The 23,587-nt window shown below is 41.2% G+C and overlaps 1 protein-coding gene across 1 annotated transcript; it reads left to right on the top strand.

Moving 5' to 3' along the window:
• The first annotated feature begins 2,873 nt into the window (after nucleotides 1–2,873).
• On the top strand, nucleotides 2,874–22,791 carry frzb (frizzled related protein). Its single transcript, XM_069155134.1, has 8 exons — nucleotides 2,874–3,238; nucleotides 11,448–11,696; nucleotides 14,229–14,264; nucleotides 14,537–14,596; nucleotides 15,771–15,839; nucleotides 20,870–21,074; nucleotides 21,761–21,824; nucleotides 22,224–22,791. The coding sequence occupies exons 1-8, from the start codon at nucleotides 3,034–3,036 to the stop codon at nucleotides 22,281–22,283; spliced, it is 948 nt and encodes a 315-aa protein (XP_069011235.1). The 5' UTR covers nucleotides 2,874–3,033; the 3' UTR covers nucleotides 22,284–22,791.
• Nucleotides 22,792–23,587: the final 796 nt, after the last annotated feature.

The raw sequence follows: 23,587 nt of genomic DNA, 5'->3' as shown, positions 1-23,587 counted from the left end.
TCCACCCTGTTATTTTATTTTTTTTTATATCACTTTATTAATCCCCGAGGGGAAATTTCTTCGCTACAGCTGCAACAGGCTGCCACTAGTGCGGCGCCAGGTAACCTGACCTGAGGTGCATGTTTTTGGATGATGGGAGGAAGCCGGAGAACCCGGAGAGAACCCACGCAAGCACAGGGAGAACATGCAAACTCCGCACAGAAAGGCCCAGGACCGGATTTGAACCCGGAACCTTTTTGCTGTGAGGCGACAATGCTAACCACTGCACCACCGTGCGGCCCAAAATATTTGCAAGAGAGCGGATTGGATTTGGTGTTTCCAGACTTCACAACCTATCCGCATGGGTTGCTGTGGTAACAACGTACATGTAGCTATACTGGTGATGTGGAAGCAAAGTGCAAGCAGACAATTTAGTTTGGCATCATAGACTTTTTGTTCTTGCATAACATCGATTTAGCTCACTCTGTCACTTTCAAAATGACGTCATCACTGTGTTGCGAGTGACGCAAGAAGTCCGATCTGAGCCACCAGAACTTCCTGAGACGCATCTGTAGAAATCTGATTTGCAATTTGATCTGATTTGCAAAAAATCACGTGTCTTTTTGCAGACTTTTAAAAATAAATTCTGATATAATTTGGACATGACAAAAAACAGATTTAGGCCTGCAGTCTGAACACAGCCGGAGGACTTTGATTCCCTTTCAGAAGACTTTTGTTGGATCCTCATCACCACACCTTTATGTTCTTCACCTTCTCAACAACTCCTTATTGTCACGCCTCCATCCTCACCACCATTTCTCAGACTTTCTACTCTGACCAAAATGCTCTCAAAAACTTGGCATCCAACGCTCCAAACAGACCATCACCCTGGACTCTGTCTCCTTCCAGGCATCTTCTCGTTAGAGTGTCTTCCACATCAGCCAGACTTGACATCTCAGATCAAACAATTTAAGTTGTTGGTTGATGGTCTTCCTGGACATATTGTTCCAACATTTATAATAATCTCCATGACCTCTGTTGTGGTAATCACCAGTGGACCTCCTCTGCACATATTCACCTCACCTCCTACATTCAACGCCAGCATCCCCTCATTAAACACATATTTTCTTTGCATAAATTGGGAAGCTGATGGTAAATGGTCTGAACTAATGAAGAGCTTTATCACTTTTGCGGTCTCCAAGTGCTTTACAGTTTGTCTCCCATTCGCACACATATTCACACAACAAATGACAGCAGAGTTGCCATGCAAGGTGCCCAACTGTCCTTGGAAACTACTTGGGATTTCAGTGTCTTGCCTAAAGACACTTCGGCATTGAAGACCCCGGGATCAAATAGCTATTCTTAGTTAGTGGGCAACACAAATTGAGAAATGTGACGTGACAGTAGACATGCAGTCAAAGATATTACCATTGGAAGACAGACAAGTAGGGAAAACTGTCTCTGGAGCTACCTGCTAAAAGTGCTGCAGCCAACAACTCATGGTAATCCATAAAATGATGGGAGACAGCTGGGAGACATTTGAGACAGGAAGTGGAGCTAAAAAAAATAATAAATTTGGACATGCTTGGTTGGCAATGTTTATTAAAAAAAAAATAGAAGAGTGAGATGCACTGTGTACACAATGTGGTGTTGCTGCCGCTGCAACACAAAGTTTACAACAACCTCAACAAGCTTTCAGCATCAAGAGACGGTTGGTGCCAAACACAGAATATTTGTTCTTTGCCTTTTACTCAGGGTGCGTTTACGGCATGTCCTTGATCATCTGTGCACTGTATGCTCAACATCAATTAATGTACACTTTGTCTCATATAACTCTAAATTGAAACATAAACACACTCATAACTAATTTAAACCCTCCTGGGATCACACGCATTCTCTCTTTCATGTTGTCCCAAAATAAAAGACATTATGACACATGTGCTTCCATCTGATAAATTTTAGTCTGGATCTATTGGATTTAAAAAATAAGTGACTTCAGTTCACTTATTTATCAGACTTCCGACAAAGCAAATGACGCCATTCCCTCTGTCCACCTGCACACACGTCTGCCTGTGATGAAACAGGTCAGCTCATTAGAGAAGCAGCAGGTTTATCACCTTCACTGCCCAGTCAACACATGCAGCTGTCCTACTTCATCTGTCTGTATGAAATGTTCAGTGTGTCTCACGGGAGTCCGCTGACACACATCAGATGACCCAACGCTCCGTAACACACTTGATGTGAGTTGCATCAAAAGCAAAATATAGTTGTATGGCCTTCCTTCTTGCAACTGATATTGTGCATACAAGGAAGCATTCCTGAATTAATTTTTGTTTGATCAGATTATCACTGAGCACTGTTTCTTCACCACTTGTGTAAAGTATGACAAAGTTCAGAGTGGCACAGCAGCTTGTTTTTGTCTCACGGCCCTCAGGCCTACACTGATTGCAGTGTGGGACCAGACACATTTTAGTCACAACAGGTTTCTGCAATCGTAGGCCATTGGTTGGGAACAACTTAAATAAACTCATTGGAGACACAGGAGACTTTTTACGGTACAATTACTTTTACTTTTGATACATAAATTGCTTTATACTTATAATTTCAGTTTTTACTGCAGTGGAGTATTTTTACATGTTGCATACTTTTACTGAAGTAAATACTGTGAGCACAAACCACTGATTTAATGAAGTGTAATGGCACACACATCTGAGATTTTAGCAGCTTTACTTGTGTTGACTTTTCATCTAAAAGGAATCTATCTTTTAGTATGAAGGATAAGAGAGGAGGAGGAGGAGAGGTGAGGGGAAGTAGAGGAGGGAGTTTCAGAGAAGGAGGGCTAGAGGAAGAGGAGGAGGTGGACGTCTGAATAAGAAAGCAGCTCCTCCCTCGAGCTGTCTGCGGACCGGACAGCAGCAGCAGAAAAGCACCAAACAGCACGAAAATCACGTCCTAATTTGGATTTAATTCACTGTGAAGGACCGAGCCTTCACCGGAGCACCGACTGCGCTGCCGCGGCTTCAGTGTGCCCCCCCTCTCTCTGAACCGACCGACATGCTCTCCCCGGGACTCTGCGTGGCTCTGCTGGCCGCGTCCTGCGCGCTGTGGCCGACTGCGGTCCGGGCGGCGTCCTGCGAGCCGGTGCGGATCCCGCTGTGCCGGTCCATGCCGTGGAACATGACCAAGATGCCGAACCACCTCCACCACAGCACGCAGGACAACGCGGTGCTGGCCATCGAGCAGTTTGAAGGGCTGCTGGGTGAGTTCATATAGTCAGTCATTAACAAACTTCTTCATTAATTATTTAATGAACTTGTTGCCTAATTAACTGACAAACTGACTGACCGGCTGTTACACGTGGCCAATCATAAAACTCAAATTAAAGTTATTTGTGCAGTTTCTGTGATATAGTTCATAGCCAATATGTTTTTGTTGTGATTTCCATATCTCCTCCATTCACAACGTGCAGCATGAAGTTCACAAGTTTACAAGTGTCTGTATCCAGTCATACATAGCCCTTAACGTTTTTTTTAGTTGGCAAGTTAGTTTAGTTTAGTTTAGTGTTTACAGACTTATTTTAATGATAGCTTATTGAAAATTAATATATATATATTTAAAAGGTTTGGCCAATTTCATAGTTTAAAAAGACTCCAAAGTGGCTCAAATAATCAGGTAAAGATTATTTTTAGAGCTCAGAGAAGTTCATGAATCACTGATTCTAGTTAATCATCAACAAATTTGATTAAGGGATAAATAGTTAAAGTGATTTTCTTTATGCATAAAATTGGCAAACATAAACATTTGCAAGTTTCCCTTGTTTCCTGTGAAAATAAACTGAATGTTTAGGTTTGAAACTCAAAAGCAGTTTAATTTGGTCAATTATGGCTCTGGGAAACTGTTTCAGATTATATAGACACCAAACTAGTAATCAGTTAACACACAAAAAAAAATCACCTGCAGATTAGTAATAAAACTAATAATTAACTAGTTTGATTGTTATATTATTTAAAACATAGTTCAAAAATATGTGAAATTAAAAAGACTCCAATGTGGTTCAAAAACCTTAACCAACTGAAGGTCTGATTACTTAATGAACTAATAAAGAAGTTTTAATTTACTTCTGTATTATGCTGAACCATCATTATTAACCTCAATAGAGAGTTGAAGCATTAGTTAATGAACAGAAATTAATCAATCAATTATTTTGATCATCATGGAATTTTCAAATGTCACCTTGAGCTTTTAAAAAATTCTGATGCATTTGCCACTTTTTTCTGACATTTCATAGACCAAGCAATTATTAAACATTTAAGCAACACATGGATCCTTAATGAATATAACCATTAGTGTTTCACATCAGATGCAATTTTTAGGATCAAAAGTAAGGGAGGAGATTTAAAAAAGGAGAGGGAGAATAAGTAAGGAAGAACAGACAAAAGTGAAACAGCACTCTAAATATGAAACAGTCAGTTCAGACTAATCCGAAAACACAATTTGTCTTTAGTTTCGATGGAACAAGTAATCCCCCGTGGATTGTGGAAATGATGCTTATGAATATTTTCAAACAGTAAAACAACTTGTACGAAGGAAAAGCACTGCTGCACCGACCCCTGTGAGTCCTGCCTTTCAAATATTTGCTCCATCTTTCACTCACTAAGATTGAACCCTACCTGCCTGATGAATCTTTCTGTTGACACAGTTGTCCAGTTGAAACAGTGATGCACTGTTTGGAAATAAAGTCGTTCTTATTTTAGTGATGATCCATTGCTTGGCTCAGTGTTTATTTATAACATATATCTTTTCCCAGTGCCGAGTCACTTCCAGCAGCTTCCAGATCAGAGCAGCTGCTGTGATTACTTCTTCTTCTCCTGTTTAAAATCTGCCCCGAGGAATCAAACATTCAAACAGTTTGCTGCTGGAGCACAGCTGGATCTGGTCCCAACTCTTTAAACCATCAGTTCACTTTGAGATTATGGAAAAAATTTTGTGGAAAGCATTATTCTGATAAAAACATTTTCAACTAAGGAAAAAACTGGCTCCAGTGCAGCAGGAGCAAGAGTTGGTCAGAGTTACAGCCCACTGTTGGTTTCTGGTTTGCAGCCCCAACCAAAGATTGTCACGTATCACAGTTCTGGATGGCTTCTGCAAGAACTCAAATATTCCAGTCACTCAGGCACTCATGAAATGAGAACTTTTACTATATAAACTTTCAGTTGAAATTGTGTGATTAATGGTTAGCTGTAAAACCCTGTTTTCAAAAAAGTTTGGGACGCCATGTGTAAAATGTAAATACAAATCAAGTGTGATGGTTTACAAATCATGTAAACCCATATTAAGTTGAAAATGGAACAAAGACAACAGATCAAGTGTTGAAATGGAGAAATTGTATTATTTAATGAAAAATATATGCTAATTTTGAATTTGATGGCAGCAACACGTCTCAGAAAAGTTGGGGCAAGGTCATGTTTACCACTGTGTTGCATCACCTCTTCTTTTAACAACAGTCTGTAAATGTTTGGTAACTGCAGTGACTGGAGTTTTGAAAGTGAAATGTGGTCACATTCTTGCCTGATACAGGATTTCAGCTGCTCAACAGTTCAGGGTCTGCTTTGTCATATTTTTCCTTTCATTATGCTCCAAATGTTTTCAATGGGTGACATGCCTGGACTGCAGGGAGGTCAGTTTAGCACCCAGACTCTTCTACTATATTACGATATTGTCTGGATGGCAGCATATGTTGCTCCAAAACCTGTGTATACCGTTCAGCATTAATGGTTCCTTCACAGATGTACAAGCTACCCATGCCATGTGCACAAATGCGTCCCTGTACCATCACAGATGCTGGCTTTTGAACTGAGCGCAGATAACAAACTGGATGGTCCCTCTCTTCTTTAACCTGGAGGATGCAGTGTCCATGATTTCCAAAAAGAATCTCATATTTTGATTCTTCCGATCACAGGACAGTTTTCAACTTCACCTCAGTCCATTTTAAATGAGCTTGGGCCCAGAGAAGGTGTCAGTGTTCCTGAATCATGTTTCTATCTGGTTTCTTCTTTCCATGGTGAAGTTTTAACCTGCATTTGTGGATGCAGTGATGAGCTGTGTTTATAGACAGTGTTTTTCAGAAGTGTTTCTGATCCCATTCAGTATTTTGTTTTCTACAGAATTATTTCAGTTTTTAATGCACTGCTGCCTGAGAGCCTGAAGAGCACCGTCATCCAATATTGGTTTCCAGCCTTGTCCCTTGTGTTCAGAGATTTTTCCAGATTCTCTGAATCTTTTAATGATATTATGAACCGTAGACGATGAAATACACAAATTCTTTGCAATTTTACATTGAGGAACATTATTCTTAGATTTTTGCACTATTTCCCCAGTCTTTCACAGAGTGTTGAACCTTTCCCCTTCTTCACTGCTGAGACTCTGCCTCACTGAATGCTCTTTTTAAACCCAGTAATGTTTCTGACCTGTTGCCAGTCAACCTAATTAGTTGAGATGTTCCACCAGGTGTTTTTTGTTTGCATTAAACAACTTTTCCAGCCTTTTGTTGCCCCTATCCCAACTTTTTTAAAAATGTGTTGCTGCCATCAAATTCAAAATGAGCATATATTTTTCATAGAACAAAAAAATTCTCAGTTTCAATAGTTAATGTCTTGTCTTTGGTCTATTTTTCATTAAATATAGCTTTACATAATTTGCAAATCTCCAAATCTTCGTCTCTGGATTGCTGAGGGTCTCTCACCTGGCGATACATAACATGAGTCTCTTGAAGCTGGTGGGGACCAGCCAGGTCAAAAACGTGACATTGAGGTGCACAAGGTCCGACTTGGACTTCCTGCTTTACACCGTGGACCTTTGATTGGCATGCCGAACCAGTGTTACTGTTTTTCCGTCTCATATGGTGCCAGACCTGCCGGCCTGTTCGAAGGCTACATCTTGCCTTTGTATTTACAACACAAGAGCAAAAGAACGGACCTCAACCTTAGTGCAGTGTGGTGGCTTCACCCTGATACCCCTCTGTGCACCTCTGATACTCTCCACCCTCCTTTGGTGGGAATGGAGGCTGCCATTTTGGTGTGTACAATAATCCTGAACTTCATAAGAAAAACAAAAATGGCTGCTCAACTTGAAGAACCTCAGTTGACTGAATACTCTTCTGGACGTCCACCTCACCCACGACTGTCACCAAACATCTCAACGGTTGCATAATGGTGTTCACTGATTATACAACTATTGTGGTGCTACAGAGAGGAAGTTAAGCAGCGCTAGTTATGGCTGTAAGAACAGCAGGAGATGTTTGTGTACTGCAGGAGGACACAGGCACTGCACACTTGTCTGTACATCAGAGGTTCAGCAGTAGAGATGGTACTAAGCTCCTAGTTGCCCAGGGGTGCACCTCATCAAAACTCTCCTGGTCCCTGAACATCTCCTTCATGGTGAAGAAGTCGCAGCAGCACCTCTACTTCCTGAATCAGAATGAGGAGCACACATCCATTCTCAACTGCTTCTACAGAGGTGTCATAGAGTGCAGTCTGACCTGCAGCATCGCTGTCTGGTCCACAAACTGTTCCCTTCTGATGTTAAAGCACCGCAGCGGATAGTAAAGACTTCCCCAGCACAGCACTCGGTCAAGTTTTCTCACCATCCAGAACATCTGGACCAGAAGGCCCTCAGCATCAGAAAGGATCCTTCCACTCTTTACACGGACCATTTGCACTCCTTCCGTCTGGAAGGAGGCAATGGAGCATCCAGGCCAGGTTTTCCGGAGTCATGAACAGTTTGTATCTGCTGAACTCATCTGCCTGATGGATTCACTGTCTGTGAACAGCTTCACCTCACACTTTAATCACCACCTTTTAATGCTGATGAGGGCTGTTCGCTCAACAGAAATCACTACAGCTGGTCGACTTCCTTAAAGTCTCATCTTCACTGTCCTGTGATCAGTATTGTAATAGTTATTGTGTACAGAGGAGTGTTTCATACAAATGTTGTAGTCTATGGTCTGTATTTATTGTTAATAAGCATGACTGTCTGCTGTTCTGTGTTAAATGTAGAAACCTGTCCTGCAGTAATCACAGTGTCACTCGACACATCTGTGCGGTGAAGGAATGAAAATAAAATTGACTTTAGCTGTAAATCTTATACAGAACTTTGGACTGGCAACACGTTTTTCTTTTCTTTTGGGAGGTGATGGTGTGCTATAAAACAAGGAGAAGGGTTTACGGCCATGCCAGCTGCACCTACAGGTGCTTGCAGGTAAATGCTGAGATCAGCATGCTTTTGTTATTGCTTTATTTAAGAAGGATTTCAAGATGCAAGACATGAGAACACAGTCTACATTTTTACTTAAGACAAACAAAGCAAGACAACAAAAGGAAACCCCAAAACTCTCTCTCCCTTCCTTTCTGCTCAGTATATAGTGTATATTAATAATAATTTAAAAAAAAAAAAAAAAAAAGGGTGAAGAGTCAGCTACACGAGGACTGTCCGCTTAGGTTTGTTTTTGACGAGGGGCAGACAAATCTTATTTAGTTCTGTCTCTCTGTTCATCGTTCATCATTCATCATCTTGGAAGCTGTTTAATTATAAATATGGAGTCAGAGGTTCAGAGTAAAATGAATACAGGATCAGGTTCACTGTTAGTATTGAGAACATTAGTGTGTTTTGCCCGAATTTTTATTTACTGGGAAAGACAGCTGAGCTATGGAGGAGATTTGTATATGTCTGGAAACATGTTGTGAAGCTTTGATTCTGTGTGGTGGTGTCTATTGGTCACCTGAAGCTGGACGAGACGGTGCCTATTGATATAGAGGAAACATTTAGGGCTTTCTTCCAAGCACGTGTCCGTGGGGTGGGGAGGAGGTGCATTTAATGAAGCCTCCAACTGCAACATCTTTCTGTCCGCATTCTGGAGAAGACATGTCTAGAGGACAGAGGGAAGCATTTTGAAAAGAAGGTGACTGGGTGCCCTCATAGTGTTGCAGAAACCTCACAGCATTACTCCTCAAAAGTGCAGACGAAGCAAAGCTGACGTTCATACTCAAGTTTATTCATTGTAAGAATTCATAATCAAGCTGGGATGGTGAGAATGACTCTGTCATATGAAGTAGGAAAGAGGGTAAACTAATTCTGAAATGAGTCCTACTTTGTTTCCAGATTCTGATCATATTGCTGTACAGTATGTACAATAATGTTTTGTGATAAACTGATTTATGAAGCCACCGGTGACAGAATCACTGCTCCAACTCTGGCTGCAACTAGGGAAGGATTTCACTGGGTTATCTAACAACTATCTGTGTTACTTGCAACCCTGTTCTCCTGCCTGCAGACTGGTATTGGAACATACTGCTTCTCTGTCAACATACGTGCTGATATCAAATATCACAATCTGTGTATATTATCTGAGCCAATAACTCTGCCCTGCAAACATGCACGTTCTGCACACACACACACACACACACACACCACCTCAGCCTGTAAACTGATTATATTTGACTCTGTAACAACATTTATTCATTTACACTTTCTTTATATCGACATTTCTCTCAGAGAAAAATCATCTATATTGCACACTTCCTGTTTTGGGGGATTTCTTTTACTCCTGTGAACAACTGAACAAATAACACATTCATGAAGATGTTTTCTGCTGCTGCAGTTTTCACTTTTGTGTGATGAGTTCACTGGTTAGCAAACTTTTTTTCAGGGATGTTAAAGTTTGCAGTCACGGTGATCGTTGTTCTGCGCTCTCTGGGGTTTCTGATATTTGTGGTGGAGTCAGATTTTTTTATATCTTTCGATGTAAAGCAGAATCAAATTTAAAGGTATGTGGGCCACCTCATTAACCACCACAATGTTTCATAATTCATACTTGCCTGTCTTCAATAAATACATGTTGGGATTGGCTGAACTTCGAGCTCAGCTGAGGTTGGAGGAATGGAGAGAGAAAGTGGAAAGGCACTGAGCTCTAACCAGAAAAATGTCCTAATGAAAGACCTGCAGGCCAAAAACCAGGAAGCAGTTTCAGGTCACAAGTTCAAAATATTTCTGTGACTTCATTGTGAAGCTCTGCAGCCAAACCTCAGTGCAATAAAAAAAACGCTGCTCTGTCCTCTACCAGCGGTGAACTCCTTCTGGTCTCGCCCTGTGTGAAACGTACTGGCATATTACTAAAAGTCCAGTGTACGGTCAGCCAGAGGTCCCTGAACACACTGTCCCTGAACGCACCGTCCTGTCACTGCTGTACGAAAAGTGAGTCGAACTGAACTCGAGTTCAAAATAATTGAGCTGAGCCTGAATAATCCTCCTTTTAAAGATTTCAACACCAAGTCTGAGAGTTGTGAAGCCTCCCTGTGCTTAAATGTATCTACGTTAACAAGAATTTAAGTTTAATGTACTTTCTCTTAACACCACTTCATACTTCTACTCTGCTACAATTTGGAGGGACATTTTGTACTGACCAATCAAATCTGTGTCTTCATTGGTATTCAACATTTTATTTCTTAAATTATTAGTCCTCATGCAGGCTGAAGTCACTGCAAAAGTAAAAGCTGTCAGGTAAAGGTCAATGACAGAGAGGAAGTTTCATTCCCTCTGAAGGTGCAATAAAAACAGAAACATATCCACCTTCTAGGAACCGGTGTTTATGTTGGCAAGCATTGCATACCAGAAATAGTAACTTTATCTTAACTGCTGCTTATCAAGTGGAGTATACATTTAACAGCCTCCAAATGCTGATAATAATAACTGGCTTTCATCAAACAGTTGATTACCAATATGTGTGTTTATGCCAACGCTAACCATGGGAAATTAGAGGATTTCTGTTTCCAGAAATGGTTTTCTTCAATGTTTGTTGTCCGCAGTGTTGCTTTTTTAAAAACCTCCCAGTTGATGTTCACTCATGTATGTTTATGTTCTGTACACACATTTCAATGATTTCAGCTTAGTTTATGGGAAATGTTTTGTCCATCATCTTTGCCAAACAGCTATATTTATGAAGAGTCAGTCACACCAGTGTGTCAGTAAGTTAAAATCATGTATTTGTTAAATTTGAGAATGAAACAAAGTACCATAGTTGTTCTAACTTGCACCTGCCATTACCAGTGCATATCACTGAATTTAAAATAATTGAATGAGTCCTGTAACATTGTCAATGGGTTAAATTAATGGGATTTCAACACAACCAGGTGATGGAGCTGAAACAGCTGCAGAAGCTCCTCAACCACAAATCTATGACAAACTCCAGTTTGTAGCTCATCGAGTTGCTGAAAAGGATTTTCCGACCAACGTTCAATCTCAGTCAGTCAACACAGGAAAAACTCATGCATCGTCCCCAAGTGCATCCAAAAACACTTTAAAAAGGAAAACTCTGGACGATAGAGTAGCTCAGGTATCATTACAGTTTATATTACCTAAGGTCTTGTCTCTGGTTTTCCTGGTAACAGCCCGTCTGTGTTTTCCTGCCGCTTCAGGTACAGGCTGCAGTCCGGATTTGCTCTTCTTCCTGTGTGCCATGTACGCTCCCATCTGCACCATCGACTTCCAGCATGAGCCCATCAAGCCGTGTAAGGCGGTGTGCGAGCGGGCGAAGTCCGGCTGCGAGCCGGTGATGAAGCGCTACAACCACAGTTGGCCCGACAGCCTGGCCTGCAGCGAGCTGCCCTTGTACGACCGCGGAGTCTGCATCTCTCCTGAGGCCATCGTCAAGGCTGAAGGACCAGGTATGTTCACGATTTTAATAAATTATTATTATTATAAGCCTGCTATTTTTGTCTCAAAGCAGCTGATGATGGGAAGATTGCCTTCAGAATTGGTTCCACGTGAATGAATGTGGAGAGAATTATGTGAGGTTTCATTTGTCAAAAACACGACTGCTTTGTAAGACCTGTTTTTTCAATAGTGGAAATTTTATGTGATTATTGTCACGAAAAAGCTGACAACGATAATGACCAAAGAAAATAGGCAAATATCTTTACTGACAGGTCATTTCTATGTTCCCACGGTTTAAAATCTGGCTCCCCAGATTTATATGGCACATAACAAGAACATGACCAGGTCCAATGGTACCCAGGTCTACACAGCACATAAGTGGAAGTTGGGAACATGGGCTGCCGTGGATGAGGGTTAGGTTAGAACTGGGTAACAGAACCCAGGAAATACAAATATGCTCGTCTCTGTTGTTTGTCCATTCTGGGCTACTGTAGGAACATGGTGGGTTCCATGAAAGAGGACCTGCTCCTGATGTAGATATGTGAGGGCTCATTCTTGGTTTCAGGTGATTGTACCCGAATGAACACATATTGTAATCAGTTTAAGCCCTCTAAAAGTCCCTCTAAATACATCCTGAAACTTAAGGTTGAATTAAGGTTTCCTTTCAATAAGCAGTGACCCCAGAAGCTGATGTAATTAGTTAATGACGTGCCTCTCGGCTGTGGAAGTAACGCTCAGTTGTTACTGTAGGTAGGAAGCTGGTTAGCAGTTCACTTACGCTTCTTTTGATTTGTAACGGCTAAAAAAGACAAACCAGCCTCCAAACTGTTTGAGTACGGAGAGTACGTCGTACTGCAGCTCCATGCACACTGCCTCAACATCCAAATCATCAGGCATGTTGTGTCTGTAGTTATATTTGGTAAGATCTAAATGGACAATCTGCATCGGTGTTTACTGATAAGGTCTCTATTGTCAAGCTGTTCCATTTTGCAATGGCTTTTTGTTGCAGATTCTGTGATCTACATACTTATTTAACCTCAAAGATAGATTAACGTCTCTTAGTGTTGAACTCAGATCACAGTAATGCCCAAACTAAAAAAAACAGGGTAATTCTTTTGCATCACTGTTTGGAGATTTGAACTAGTTTCTGTAAACATGCAAAAATGAAATGTGTCACGTTAAAGATTATCCAAGCAGAAGCGGTCACCCATCATTACATTTAAACACAAATAGTACTTTCTGAATGTTCAGTTGAAGTTTGAACAATTTAGTTTTATTGTGTATTTTCCTGAAGTATGTAATTTTTTTTATTAGGAATTGAATAAAATCTAAATTATGAATTAAAAGAGGAACAAAACCTCTAAGATAGTCATGTTTATATAATACCAGCGACCTCTTTAATGATATAAACTGTGACATATACTGTCAGAATCTGAATATGGAGGCTCCCTCTGAATGAGGATATTTACTGAAAAACATGGACAGTGTTCCCTGCTTAGCTGAGCCCTATCAGGGTTTTCTGTCATGTTTCTGCTCTCAGCAGTTTGTTTCTGCTCCCTTTGAACAGATAGCGTGAGTCATTTCCCCTCCGACTTCACTCCCACTGACTTTCTCAAAGAGCTCCTTGATACAGGCGGCCCACTCATTTTACATTCAATAAAACCCTCACTGTCCTCTGCTTCTTTAAACAGGCCCAGGACCAGCGAGTCCTGAAAAAAAAACTCATCTCAATCCCCTGAACCTCCATAACGATACACCCACGTATCTCTGAGCTGCCCCGGCTCCCCTCAGCTCAGCGGGGCTTTGGGATTTTCCCTCGGTGTGATTTGTTGATTTGCTGAGGTTCAGTAAGGGTGTATCATTGAAGTCATTCCAGTGATTTTCTGTGGGACTCCAGTCTGAATGTTGCTGCTCAAAAGTTTATCCACAGTTGAAACAGAAATCTAAAGCAGCCACAGTTTAATCAGTGTTTCACTATTCATTCCTCACAAAAGCAAACCTTTTCTGTCACAGTAATAACCCCAATGCAAAGTTATTTTTACACACCTGTATACAAACAGGTACAAAGGGCCTGTACCACGGGGCTCTTTTGTGGCCATCTAACTTTACTGAGCTCCAGTGATAAAATAATGGAAAGGCAAAATCAGAGTTAGAAATCCTGTCTGGAAATTAAAAAAAATCTGTCTGCAATTAAAATGTAGCTTTAACTGTCATTATTTATTGTGATAAACTCCTCACTTGTTTATAAGAAGCACCAATGTGACACATCGATGTGTGGACATATCAGGACCCTGTAGGAATGGTGTCTGTGTTAGCAGTGATCTGATTGGTCAGTTTACATCCGATCCTCCGAAGTTAACCATCTGCTGAGCAGATTAGCCCTGCTGCACAGGTTACCATGGTGATCAATCCCAGTTCTGCGCTCCGTTCACATGCTGCAAGTCTCTGAATGTTTGCTCAACTTTTGTGTATAATCAAGGAACTGGGGGGAAATGTTTTCTTTCTGTTCGGACACTGACTGCTGTCTCTCTGTGTCTCTGAAGATCCATACTATCAGGACCCAGCCAGATGTAACCCAGGTGAGGCTGACCTTTGACCTCTCATCCTCCCTAAACTGTGATCAGTTTCCTAGAAGCTAGCCTCTGTGGTTAGCTGGTTGATTTTATGAACTAAAAGTAAAGGGAGGAGAATTCATTTGAGACATTAGGGCACATCGTCACAGACGTTGTGTGTCTGCGACTTGTATACGACCTCAGAGATTCCACAAAGGAGAGCAACTACTCAGTCAGTGGAACTTGTTACTGGGAACCTTGTATTCCTCACTAACATGCTGGGTTTGGTTCCCTGACAGAATCCAGTCCAGACTTCCCCATGGACTCCAACAACCTCCACTGCAGAGGACCAAATGGAGGTAACCTGTCTGTCTGCCTGTGTCCACCTCTGTCCTGTCCGGGCTCCTCCTCCAGGGAAGGGTGTGGCATCCAGAGAACCGAAGTTTTCTCCTTCAGAAATACACTTATTCACTGTCTTGCTGAAAATTGGAGAAGCTTCATACCATTTTCAAATCTGTCTGGTATCTCTAGAGCTAGGGCCTGGAGCCGGTGGGCTTATTTTAGCACAATGACTGGAAACAGGGAAACAGAGAGCCTGAATCTGTCCAAATGTAACAAAACCAACTACCAACACCTGTAAAGCTCACGACCAGGGCTGTTACATCTTGGTAAGTTTGTATAATAAGCCTTGAAACGGCAGGTTGTGGTTGCACATCTTGCTTTACACCAGGAGTCTCCAACCTGTTGCTCGCAAGCTACCAGTAGCTAGTTACCCGGTTCTGAGTAGCTCGCTGAAGGTTAAAACAATATGCAGTGTTTCTCACACTCCCTTACTTGGGCGGGTATAAAGAGATTCGGTGATCCATTTGAGTATTTTTTTATGTTTATTTATTCATTCATTAACGTGTCCAAAATAATTACATTGTCAACACGATTGATTGACGAGTGGACAATCTCCCGTCGCTCCCTTCACCTGTCTGCTCCGCACCAGAGGGGGGACAAGCAGAGTTGAGCTCCGCCCTTCATGAAACACACAGAGATCAGAGGACAGTAACAAGCACGACCTGCAACGCACCTGCAAAACACAGCAGAGACTCACACTGAGCTGAAAAGAAATGTGTGCTCTTAAATCAGGTAAAAGAAAGTCGACTGAATGCCAAAAATGAAAAGCCCTCCAGTTTCACACAGGGTCCAGCCATATGCTATGTTTTGACCCAGACATGTGTTTCGTTCAGGAGGGGCAGAGGAACCCAATCGAAGGGGAAACACTGGAAATCCTATAATAGAACGCTTTATTTGACACTTTTTAGCCCCCCCGCTGACAAAGGAAGCAGTTTGAACCCCGACACTACTGTATTAAGTGACTTAAACTTTCTCAAGTTGCAATCGTGAGAACCTTTCCCGGCTCACTTGAACATGGCACAGTAAATTGTGGAAATGTGGACGTTTGAGGACAGAGCCTGAACAGTTTCTCTTTGTGTCAGTTTTCCTTTTCAAAATGATGACGAGAGCTTCTCCCACTTTGTTCTTCAGTCGATCGCTGCAGGTGTAAGACCGTCAAAATGGGTTTGAAAACCTACCTGAAGAACAACTACAACTACGGTGAGTCATCTGGGACTTATTTCAGTTTTTACAAATATGAGACAGAAGATCATTTTATTTTACTCTGACGCTGTTGTATATAGAAGTACAAGCTGATATATTCATTAAACCACATTTAAACCATAGTTATCAGTATATTATATATTGTTCATTTAAGCATCAAATCCTTCCCAGTAATGTTAAAGGGTTTCCTTTCTTTGTGATCCCACTGAGAATCAACAGTCAGTCTGCAGCTCTGAGAAGATTTCAGCTGTGTCGGGTTGTTCTCATTCTTTTATGGTATTAGTTGTTGTTCACAGAAACAATCCATATATTGTATATCTGATTTAAAAAAAGAAAGTGTGGCATTCGTTATGCAGCTTGCATCAGTTGGCCAGTTTCTCCTGGTTTGTTGGTGCTTGTCTAAACCAACACTTTGTATAAATAGTCCTTGCTTTTGCTGGCACTAATAGAGATGCTAATAAAGAAAGAAAGAAAGAAACCTTTATTCTTTTTTTAACAAGACTGTCTTAACTGTACTGTAGGTGGCTAAAAATCGTTTTAGTTCCAGTGAGCTCTTTAGTAGATTCTTTTTCTTGGACCAGTTTTTCCCCCTTCATGTCAAAGGAAAGGTTTTCTGTGCCGAGGCTGTTAGCTTAACTAGATTAAATTGGAGACAAAAAAGCCTGAGACCAGAAAGGCTTTTCCAGATGATTACAGCACACAGGCATGAGTTGGCAAATCCTGCAGAGATTTCCACGTGGACTTCACTAATGCTTTTGGCTGAAGGATCCGTTTGGGAAAGATTTTCGATTTTTTTTTTTTTTTTTCCAGTCATCATTAAACACGAACTCACTTTTGAAATATTCAGATATGATTGAAACAGAGGAGTTTAGTAAAGCATCAAAGCATGTCGGAGTGCACAAGGTGGTCTTCATAAATGTTTCTGCTGGCGCTCTAACTGGTAATTAACACTGCTGCTGATTTAACTTTTTCACTGTGCTGGTTTCTTCTCAGTCTCTGCGGCTTCCACCTCCTCTGTTCTCTTAAACTTGCAGCAGTGTCTTTGTTCTCTGCATTAGGTGAATTTATTGGCGTGTTACTACTGAAACTTGTGCATCTATTAAGGGAGTATTGTCTGACAAAAACAGTCACTTTTCCATTTGTTTTGATAAGTGTTTACCAGGTTTGGAAGGTAACTTGTGTTACTGGTAGTTGAGGATGGTAGATTTTTTTTTGTTTTTCAAATTGAGGCAGAATGACAGAAAAAGCTAAATTATTAAGTCCAGTTTTAAAGAGTACAACTCACAAATACAAAAGTATAACAACTCAAATAAATGTATAAAACACAATGGGTTTGTGATCAGGAAGTCCACTGAGTTCAACCAAGTCTTAGTTATGAAAAATTGCCATTTTATTGGCCCTATGTGTGTCAGCTGTCATCCCATGTGGATTGCTAATGGCAAAATGGTAGAGCGCAACAGTAGGTGGCATGACCCAAAATATACACCAGAAATTTCAGGTACTGATGAATCAAGAGCTCATGAACACCACAGAAGTGTCCAAGCAGGGGCGACCTGATAGCCGAGTGGTCGATTCCCGAACCGGACCTTTACTGCTCTCTTTCTCTACATTTTCTGTCTGACCCGACTGTGACTGTTGCTGCTTTCAAATTGAAGTCGGAGCTCGTGGTTACGACATAGGAAGCCGTATGCTCGGTGTTAAGTCATGACGACACTGTTGATAGGGAAGAGCAACAGCGACGGCATCTAGAGGCCATCGGCTAATGGTGCGTTCAGTCAGCTGGGAAGTGGGAAAGTTCTGACTTGATAACCTCCGACTTCCTAGTTCAGAGCGTTCACGTCACAACAACAAAAAGGCAACATGACAAACAGCGTCGTCATCACCCAAGTAGACCATCACAGAGAGTCATTATTATTTGTGCAGTACATTTTCTACTCGTGTTTATAAACTAACGTATAAAACAGCCAGCAAACTAATGGCAACAGAGTAATTTAGGATACCAACCCAACCCAATAATTGGGTCACCAGCTGTAGTTGTCTGTTGATATAGTAATTAGTATCGTGTACCGGCACCACACCCTGCTCTAATTAGTATGACCTTAATTCACCATAATATGACTTATTTTTACATTGAGCAAGTGTATCTCTTCCTTTCACCACAAACGTTGCTGTGTCCAGTGACGTCAGACCTACTTTTCTAGGCTCTCAAAAACCTCAGACTTTCCGAGCGGGAAATTCCCAGTTCAACAGGCGTTCAGGGAATTTCTCCCACTCGGCGGTCGGAACTTTCCCACTTCCCAGTTGCTTATGAACACACCATAACAATTTAGCAAGCTAGCGGGCAGGTAATGCAGGAAATGCAAAGACACAGTGGCAGAGAGAAAAGATGAAGCCGTTGAAACATTTTCCTCCAACTGAAGTTACAATTAACTTGACAGCCAATGAAAAATAAACTTTCAGGGCCTCCACCATTTCCATAAATGTTAGCAAATACATCACTCAGAGCTTCCAGAAAATTCAGCAGTCTGCGGTGTTCATATGGACTCTTCTTGTGAACACGGTAAACACAGAGACTGGATATAAAATTGGATGTAGCTTCAGGGTCTAAAAAATGAGGCCGATGTGGAAGTGCTAAAAGCTGCAATATCACCAAGTGCCGATAGAGGTTGGCTCCAAAAAGCCTCTTTAGACTTCCAGTCAATGAAATTATAATGAAATTAAAATTCAATAAAAAAATGTCCACAAGTTCTTAGTGTTTACTAGCTAAAGTCCCTCTTTCTTACCAGTTGTCTAAAAAGTAATCCTCAAAAAGCCATGTTTTTTTTCTTGTTGTTTTTTTGGTGGGGGGGTCTGTTTGATTGACAGGCCGGTGATGCAGTCAGCTTTCCCTTATCGGTGGGCGGGATGCAGCGTTGTCGGGTTTCCAATTGGATCGAGTCAGATCCGCCGCCTGCATTCTGGCTCCGAACTCGCTAGATAGCTACGGCCAATATCCAAACTCAAGGCTTCATAACGGCCGTTCATAAACCAATGGGTGACGTCACTGCTGGTTGCCGCTTGGGTAAAGCACAACGCCATTTTGAAAGCAGCATATAACCTGCTAAAAGCTAACCATTAGCATGCTAGCCAACTGGGCTATCACTCGTCAATCCCATTCAGGTTACTAACAGATGCAAACAAGATGCAAAGGGTATATTCTTAATTATGATTTGTACCACTGACTGCTGTCTGATGACTGTCTACTACACTACTACTCCTCTGTCGAGGGGCTGTTTATACTCCGGCAGACAATGTTTACATAAAATTGGTGAGAAACATTGGAAATAAACTCCCAAAGCTTTCCTCCATTTTGAATCTCCAGTAGGTTTTTAGTTAACGGTGCAAAGTTGGATGTTAAAAGTTACATAAATGACTTATACATGTGTCACAGGGCCTTTACATCGTAACTGTCCTTATCTCCACTTCTGTGTTCAGCACCAAGGACAGCAGCCGGACAAACTGTCTTCAGGGTTACTAACCAGACAGAAAAAACAGACAAATAGTGCTCCACCAAACCTGTCTGTTGATTTAATGGACATTCATACGTTGCTTTTAAGGTACATTATTACGCTACAAAAAGAAATGGGTGGGTGGGGTGTTCTTTTTATTGATTTGTTTGCCACCCAGTGAAGCTCCATATATTTACAGATTGATAGTGTTGCTCACAGCGTCACAAAATGTTAAGCTTCATTAAGTCATAGAAGAAAAAACAGATTGCATTGTGAAAACACAGACACTTGGCAAAGTATATACTAATAATTTTATAGCATCTTTCAAAAACAGATATCAAACTTGACTTCAAATGTTTGGCCTCTTCTGGTTTTGACCTTTGACCTGGAGTTACTAACAGACCTCTGCCCGAGGATGTCGGAGCATGCCAGAGATATAATCAAGAACCAGCCCAAAGTGTAATCATTAATATAATAAAAATCAATTCTAAAACATAGAGGTAGCCAGTGTGGGATGCTAAAATCTGTGTTGTATGGATTCTGTGATTGGATTTAAGGAGTAGTGTTGCTGCAGCGTTCTGGACCAGGTGAAGTTTGTCTAGGTTTCAGTGGGTAAGACAGAAATACAGCGAGATACATTGATATACCTGGGATGTACTGAAAGCATGGAAAGCAAGTTCTTTACGCATAGCAAGAATCAATTCTTGAAATATTTTGAAAGTGACAGATAAAAAGAGTAACTTGCAGCCTCTAGACTGGACTTTTTGTGTCATTTTCTTTTTCAGTCTGACATTGTGTTAATTTTGTAGCTCGGGATGAAGGTGTGTGGGATTCATTTGCACTAAATCTATCAGTAGAGATGTTTCTATTTTAAAGGAATTCACACACTGGGGACGTTTTTTTTTTTTTATTATTATTTGATTGATTCAAAGGTCTATTTTTTTCGTGTCGTTTTTGTCGAGAGTACCTTCACGTCCTTGGAAGGAGGTCGATTCTTCTTACCTTTCGCACCGCGAATAAAAGCATCAACCAATCACATTTCAATGCATCGCAATTCTGGTGACTGATGGCTGTGCTGATTTAAAAAAATATATTCTTGCCAGTTTGAATCCATAATTTTTTTTTATTTACTTTTATAGAATGAGATGTTACAAATCTATTTTAACTTTTTGTTTCAAAACTGTCGCAAATTCCCATCGCTGCTAGTACAAAATAGTTTTGGTGTTGTTTTTTCGTCCAGCCCCTGATGTGTAAAGACTTTTGGTCCCACCCACAAAGCTCTGCTTTGTTTCTTCCAATGATGGAACAGCCAACACTGAGCACCATACCTGCATAAATTGCTAAAAGATCCACAATGTAGGCAGTGACTCAGAGGTCTGGAGCCTGGCCAGCAGAAGCTAAATAACGATTTAAACTTAATTAAGAAATAAATAAAAAGCATTTGCAGGTTATAGGGCTCTGCGTGCAGATATAAACACAAGGAATGGTTTAAATCTAATATCCAAAGTGTCCATGTATGCTGACAAGTCTCGTCTTCAGTTATCAGGGCGAGGGTGAGGGAGGTGAGGAATCGCGGTCTGGAGCCCACGGCGGTGGTGGAGGTGAAGGAGGTGCTCAAGTCTTCTCTGGTCAACATTCCCAAGGAGACACAGACGCTCTACTACTCGTCCTCTTGTCTGTGTCCTCCTCTGGCTCTTGGAGACGAGTACCTCATTATGGGCTACGAGAACGAGGAGACATCCAGGTAATGATGATTTTATTATTGATATAGCACTTTTCCAAAAAAGATTTAAAGGCTACGATCATTGTTGTCATCAAGTTGGTTAAATACAAGACCAACTGGAACTCGCTGCAGTTTGTTTTGGGTGAAGCACACGCACAATTGGTGGTTATCAAACTTTGACCTGTACCTACATACTTTGGCAGCGTTATCTTTGCGTTTACGCAAGCGTTCGTTCCAGCGTTTACTCATGATGTTGTTGAAAAACTGCTCCTAACAGCCGGATTCAGAGAAAAAAATAAAACACTTGTTATGGATGTCCAAATTATATTAATATTATGCTGATCAGCATAACATGGAGAGGTTTCTATAACCTACTCAAAGTTAGTGACACCAATACACATGCTTATATAGAGTACAGTCACCAAAACCTCCCATTGCATTGGTCAGTTCTACAGTTTCATGGTCTCATCCTTTCCTCACCATGTAGAGAAGATCATGAAACGGAAGTCTTTCCAGCAAGCAGATCAACCAGCAGGGAAAAACATTGTTGTGCTACTGTTATTAATTACTGCTAATTCGTCTGCTACACTGAGTCAGAGCCAGGTATTATATTTTTTTACAGCTGTATACTGATGTTAGTGGAGGTCAGCCATAAAGCACTGTGGAAAACCCTGCAAGAAAAATGAGTTGTGTGTTTGTGGTTGCAGGTTGCTCCTGATTGACAGCTCCATTGCTCAGAAATGGAAGGACAAAATGGGCCGAAAGGTCAAGGTGCGTATCAAATTCTGCTCTGACAACAGCGTTCAAGCCAAACCCAGCTGTTGTTAACTACTTTCAGACCTTTGCTTTTTTTTAAAAACAGATACTGATTCCTGCCAACTGTAGCAAATGACAACAACAGTTAGCATCAAGTTATTGTAATCTGCTTTCATTGCCAAAGGCTTTGGGCATGTGTGTTGTTGATTTTCCCTCTGGAGACTTGACATTGACAATGTTCCCACATCGAGGACTCTGAAGCAAAGCACCATTACAAACTCTAATGTACAGCTGATCTATTCACCACTGACATTAAATTGCAGGACCATGATAAATAACAGCAGCTGACAGTGATTTCATCTTATGGAGTGACGGGACATGTAAGTCTCACTTTCCTTCTGTCCTTCTGTCCAGAGATGGGATCAGATCCTGCAGGGGAAAGGCCGAGCAGCTACACGCCGGAGTCGCCACTGAGATCTGACTGTGTGTGTGTGTGTGTGTGTGTGTGTGTGTGTGTGTGTGTGTGTGTGTGTGTGTGTGTGTGTGTGTGTGTGCATGCGTGCGTGGATATTGCACTATCACAGGCTGTTGTAGCTGAATGTAGTTCATCTTCATCTATCAGACGGTTTGGAGTCAGATTTTTGTCATTTACTTTCTTTGCACAAACATTATTTAGTGTGCGTTTAGTGTGTGTGTGTTTTGTCAGTTTGTGTGTGTGTGTGTTTGTGTGTGTATACACCTAAAGCACTCGGTTAAGACAAGAAAGGGGGTGGAGCTTTAACGCTGTAGTACTAAATCTACGCACAGCCATACAGTATGTACATGACACTTTTTGGAACAAATTTATTTTCGGTGGCGGCCATGTTGGCTCCATAGCTTTTCTCTGTGTTTCTAATTTGTAATAATGGTGGATTTTGGCTCTGTTACCATGGCAATGTGGTGGAGGACATTGAAATGATAAAAAAAAACATTTTGACTTGGACATACTGACTATGATTGATCTGAATCATGACCTGAACTGAGTAGAAAATGAAGGAAGACGCTTTGTTCAGACAGCGGTAAGAGCAGCGACAACTGCATCAACAACAACAACAACAACAACAACAACAGCAGCAGCAGCATCAGCAGCAGCAGCAGCAGCAGCATCAACACCAACAGCAACAACTACAACCGTAACAGCAGCAACAACAGCAGGAGAGAGTTTACTGACTTCTCCAGTCTTGTTCGGTCCAGCTGTGGATGACTCATGGGCCAAAGATCTCAGGTTCCCTGCATGTCAGCCTCAGGATGGAGTGACTATTAATTAAAAAAAATTAAGAACTCAATCAATCAATTGCAAAGAGATACAAAACGACAACAAAGGCACACAAGAAACAAAATCATAAAGTGACAACTACCACAATGAGGCACAAAGAAATTATAGAGACTCAAAATGACAAAAAAAAAACTCAGTGATCACAAAAAGACATAAAATAACTTTAAGGAGACACAAAGTGTCTGCATGACACAGGTGTGTGCACGGGGATCCACGGATCCAGTGCCTCATGTCACATCATCTGTCATCAAACAACAAAATGACATGAGAGGAGTGTGAAGGTGACTTGTGTTTAAATTAAAGAAATCTACACATTTATAAAGCAGGAAACACGTGACATGAAATCTGATGTGCAAATACAGTAGTGAGTTAATAACGAAAACTTTGTAATGATTTTTAACATTTTATTTAAAATTCCAGTTAGTGTTGCAACATTTGAAGACACAACAAGCAAAGAGGAATA

Source organism: Embiotoca jacksoni, unplaced genomic scaffold (genome assembly GCF_022577435.1).
Source record: "Embiotoca jacksoni isolate LCO1_2020_lvr unplaced genomic scaffold, fEmbJac1.0.p SCAF_2, whole genome shotgun sequence".
Lineage (NCBI taxonomy): Eukaryota > Metazoa > Chordata > Actinopteri > Embiotocidae > Embiotoca > Embiotoca jacksoni.
Note: the sequence above shows the minus strand (reverse complement) of the source record. Positions and strands in the feature narration are given on the sequence as shown.

Coding starts and splice junctions, on each gene's coding strand:
- frzb (XM_069155134.1), top strand. CDS start 3,034: ATGCTCTCCCCGGGACTCTGCGTGGCTCTGCTGGCCGCGTCCTGCGCG. Junction 3,239..11,447: donor GCAGTTTGAAGGGCTGCTGG/GTGAGTTCATAT, acceptor CTGCCGCTTCAG/GTACAGGCTGCAGTCCGGAT. Junction 15,840..20,869: donor GAAGAACAACTACAACTACG/GTGAGTCATCTG, acceptor TCTCGTCTTCAG/TTATCAGGGCGAGGGTGAGG.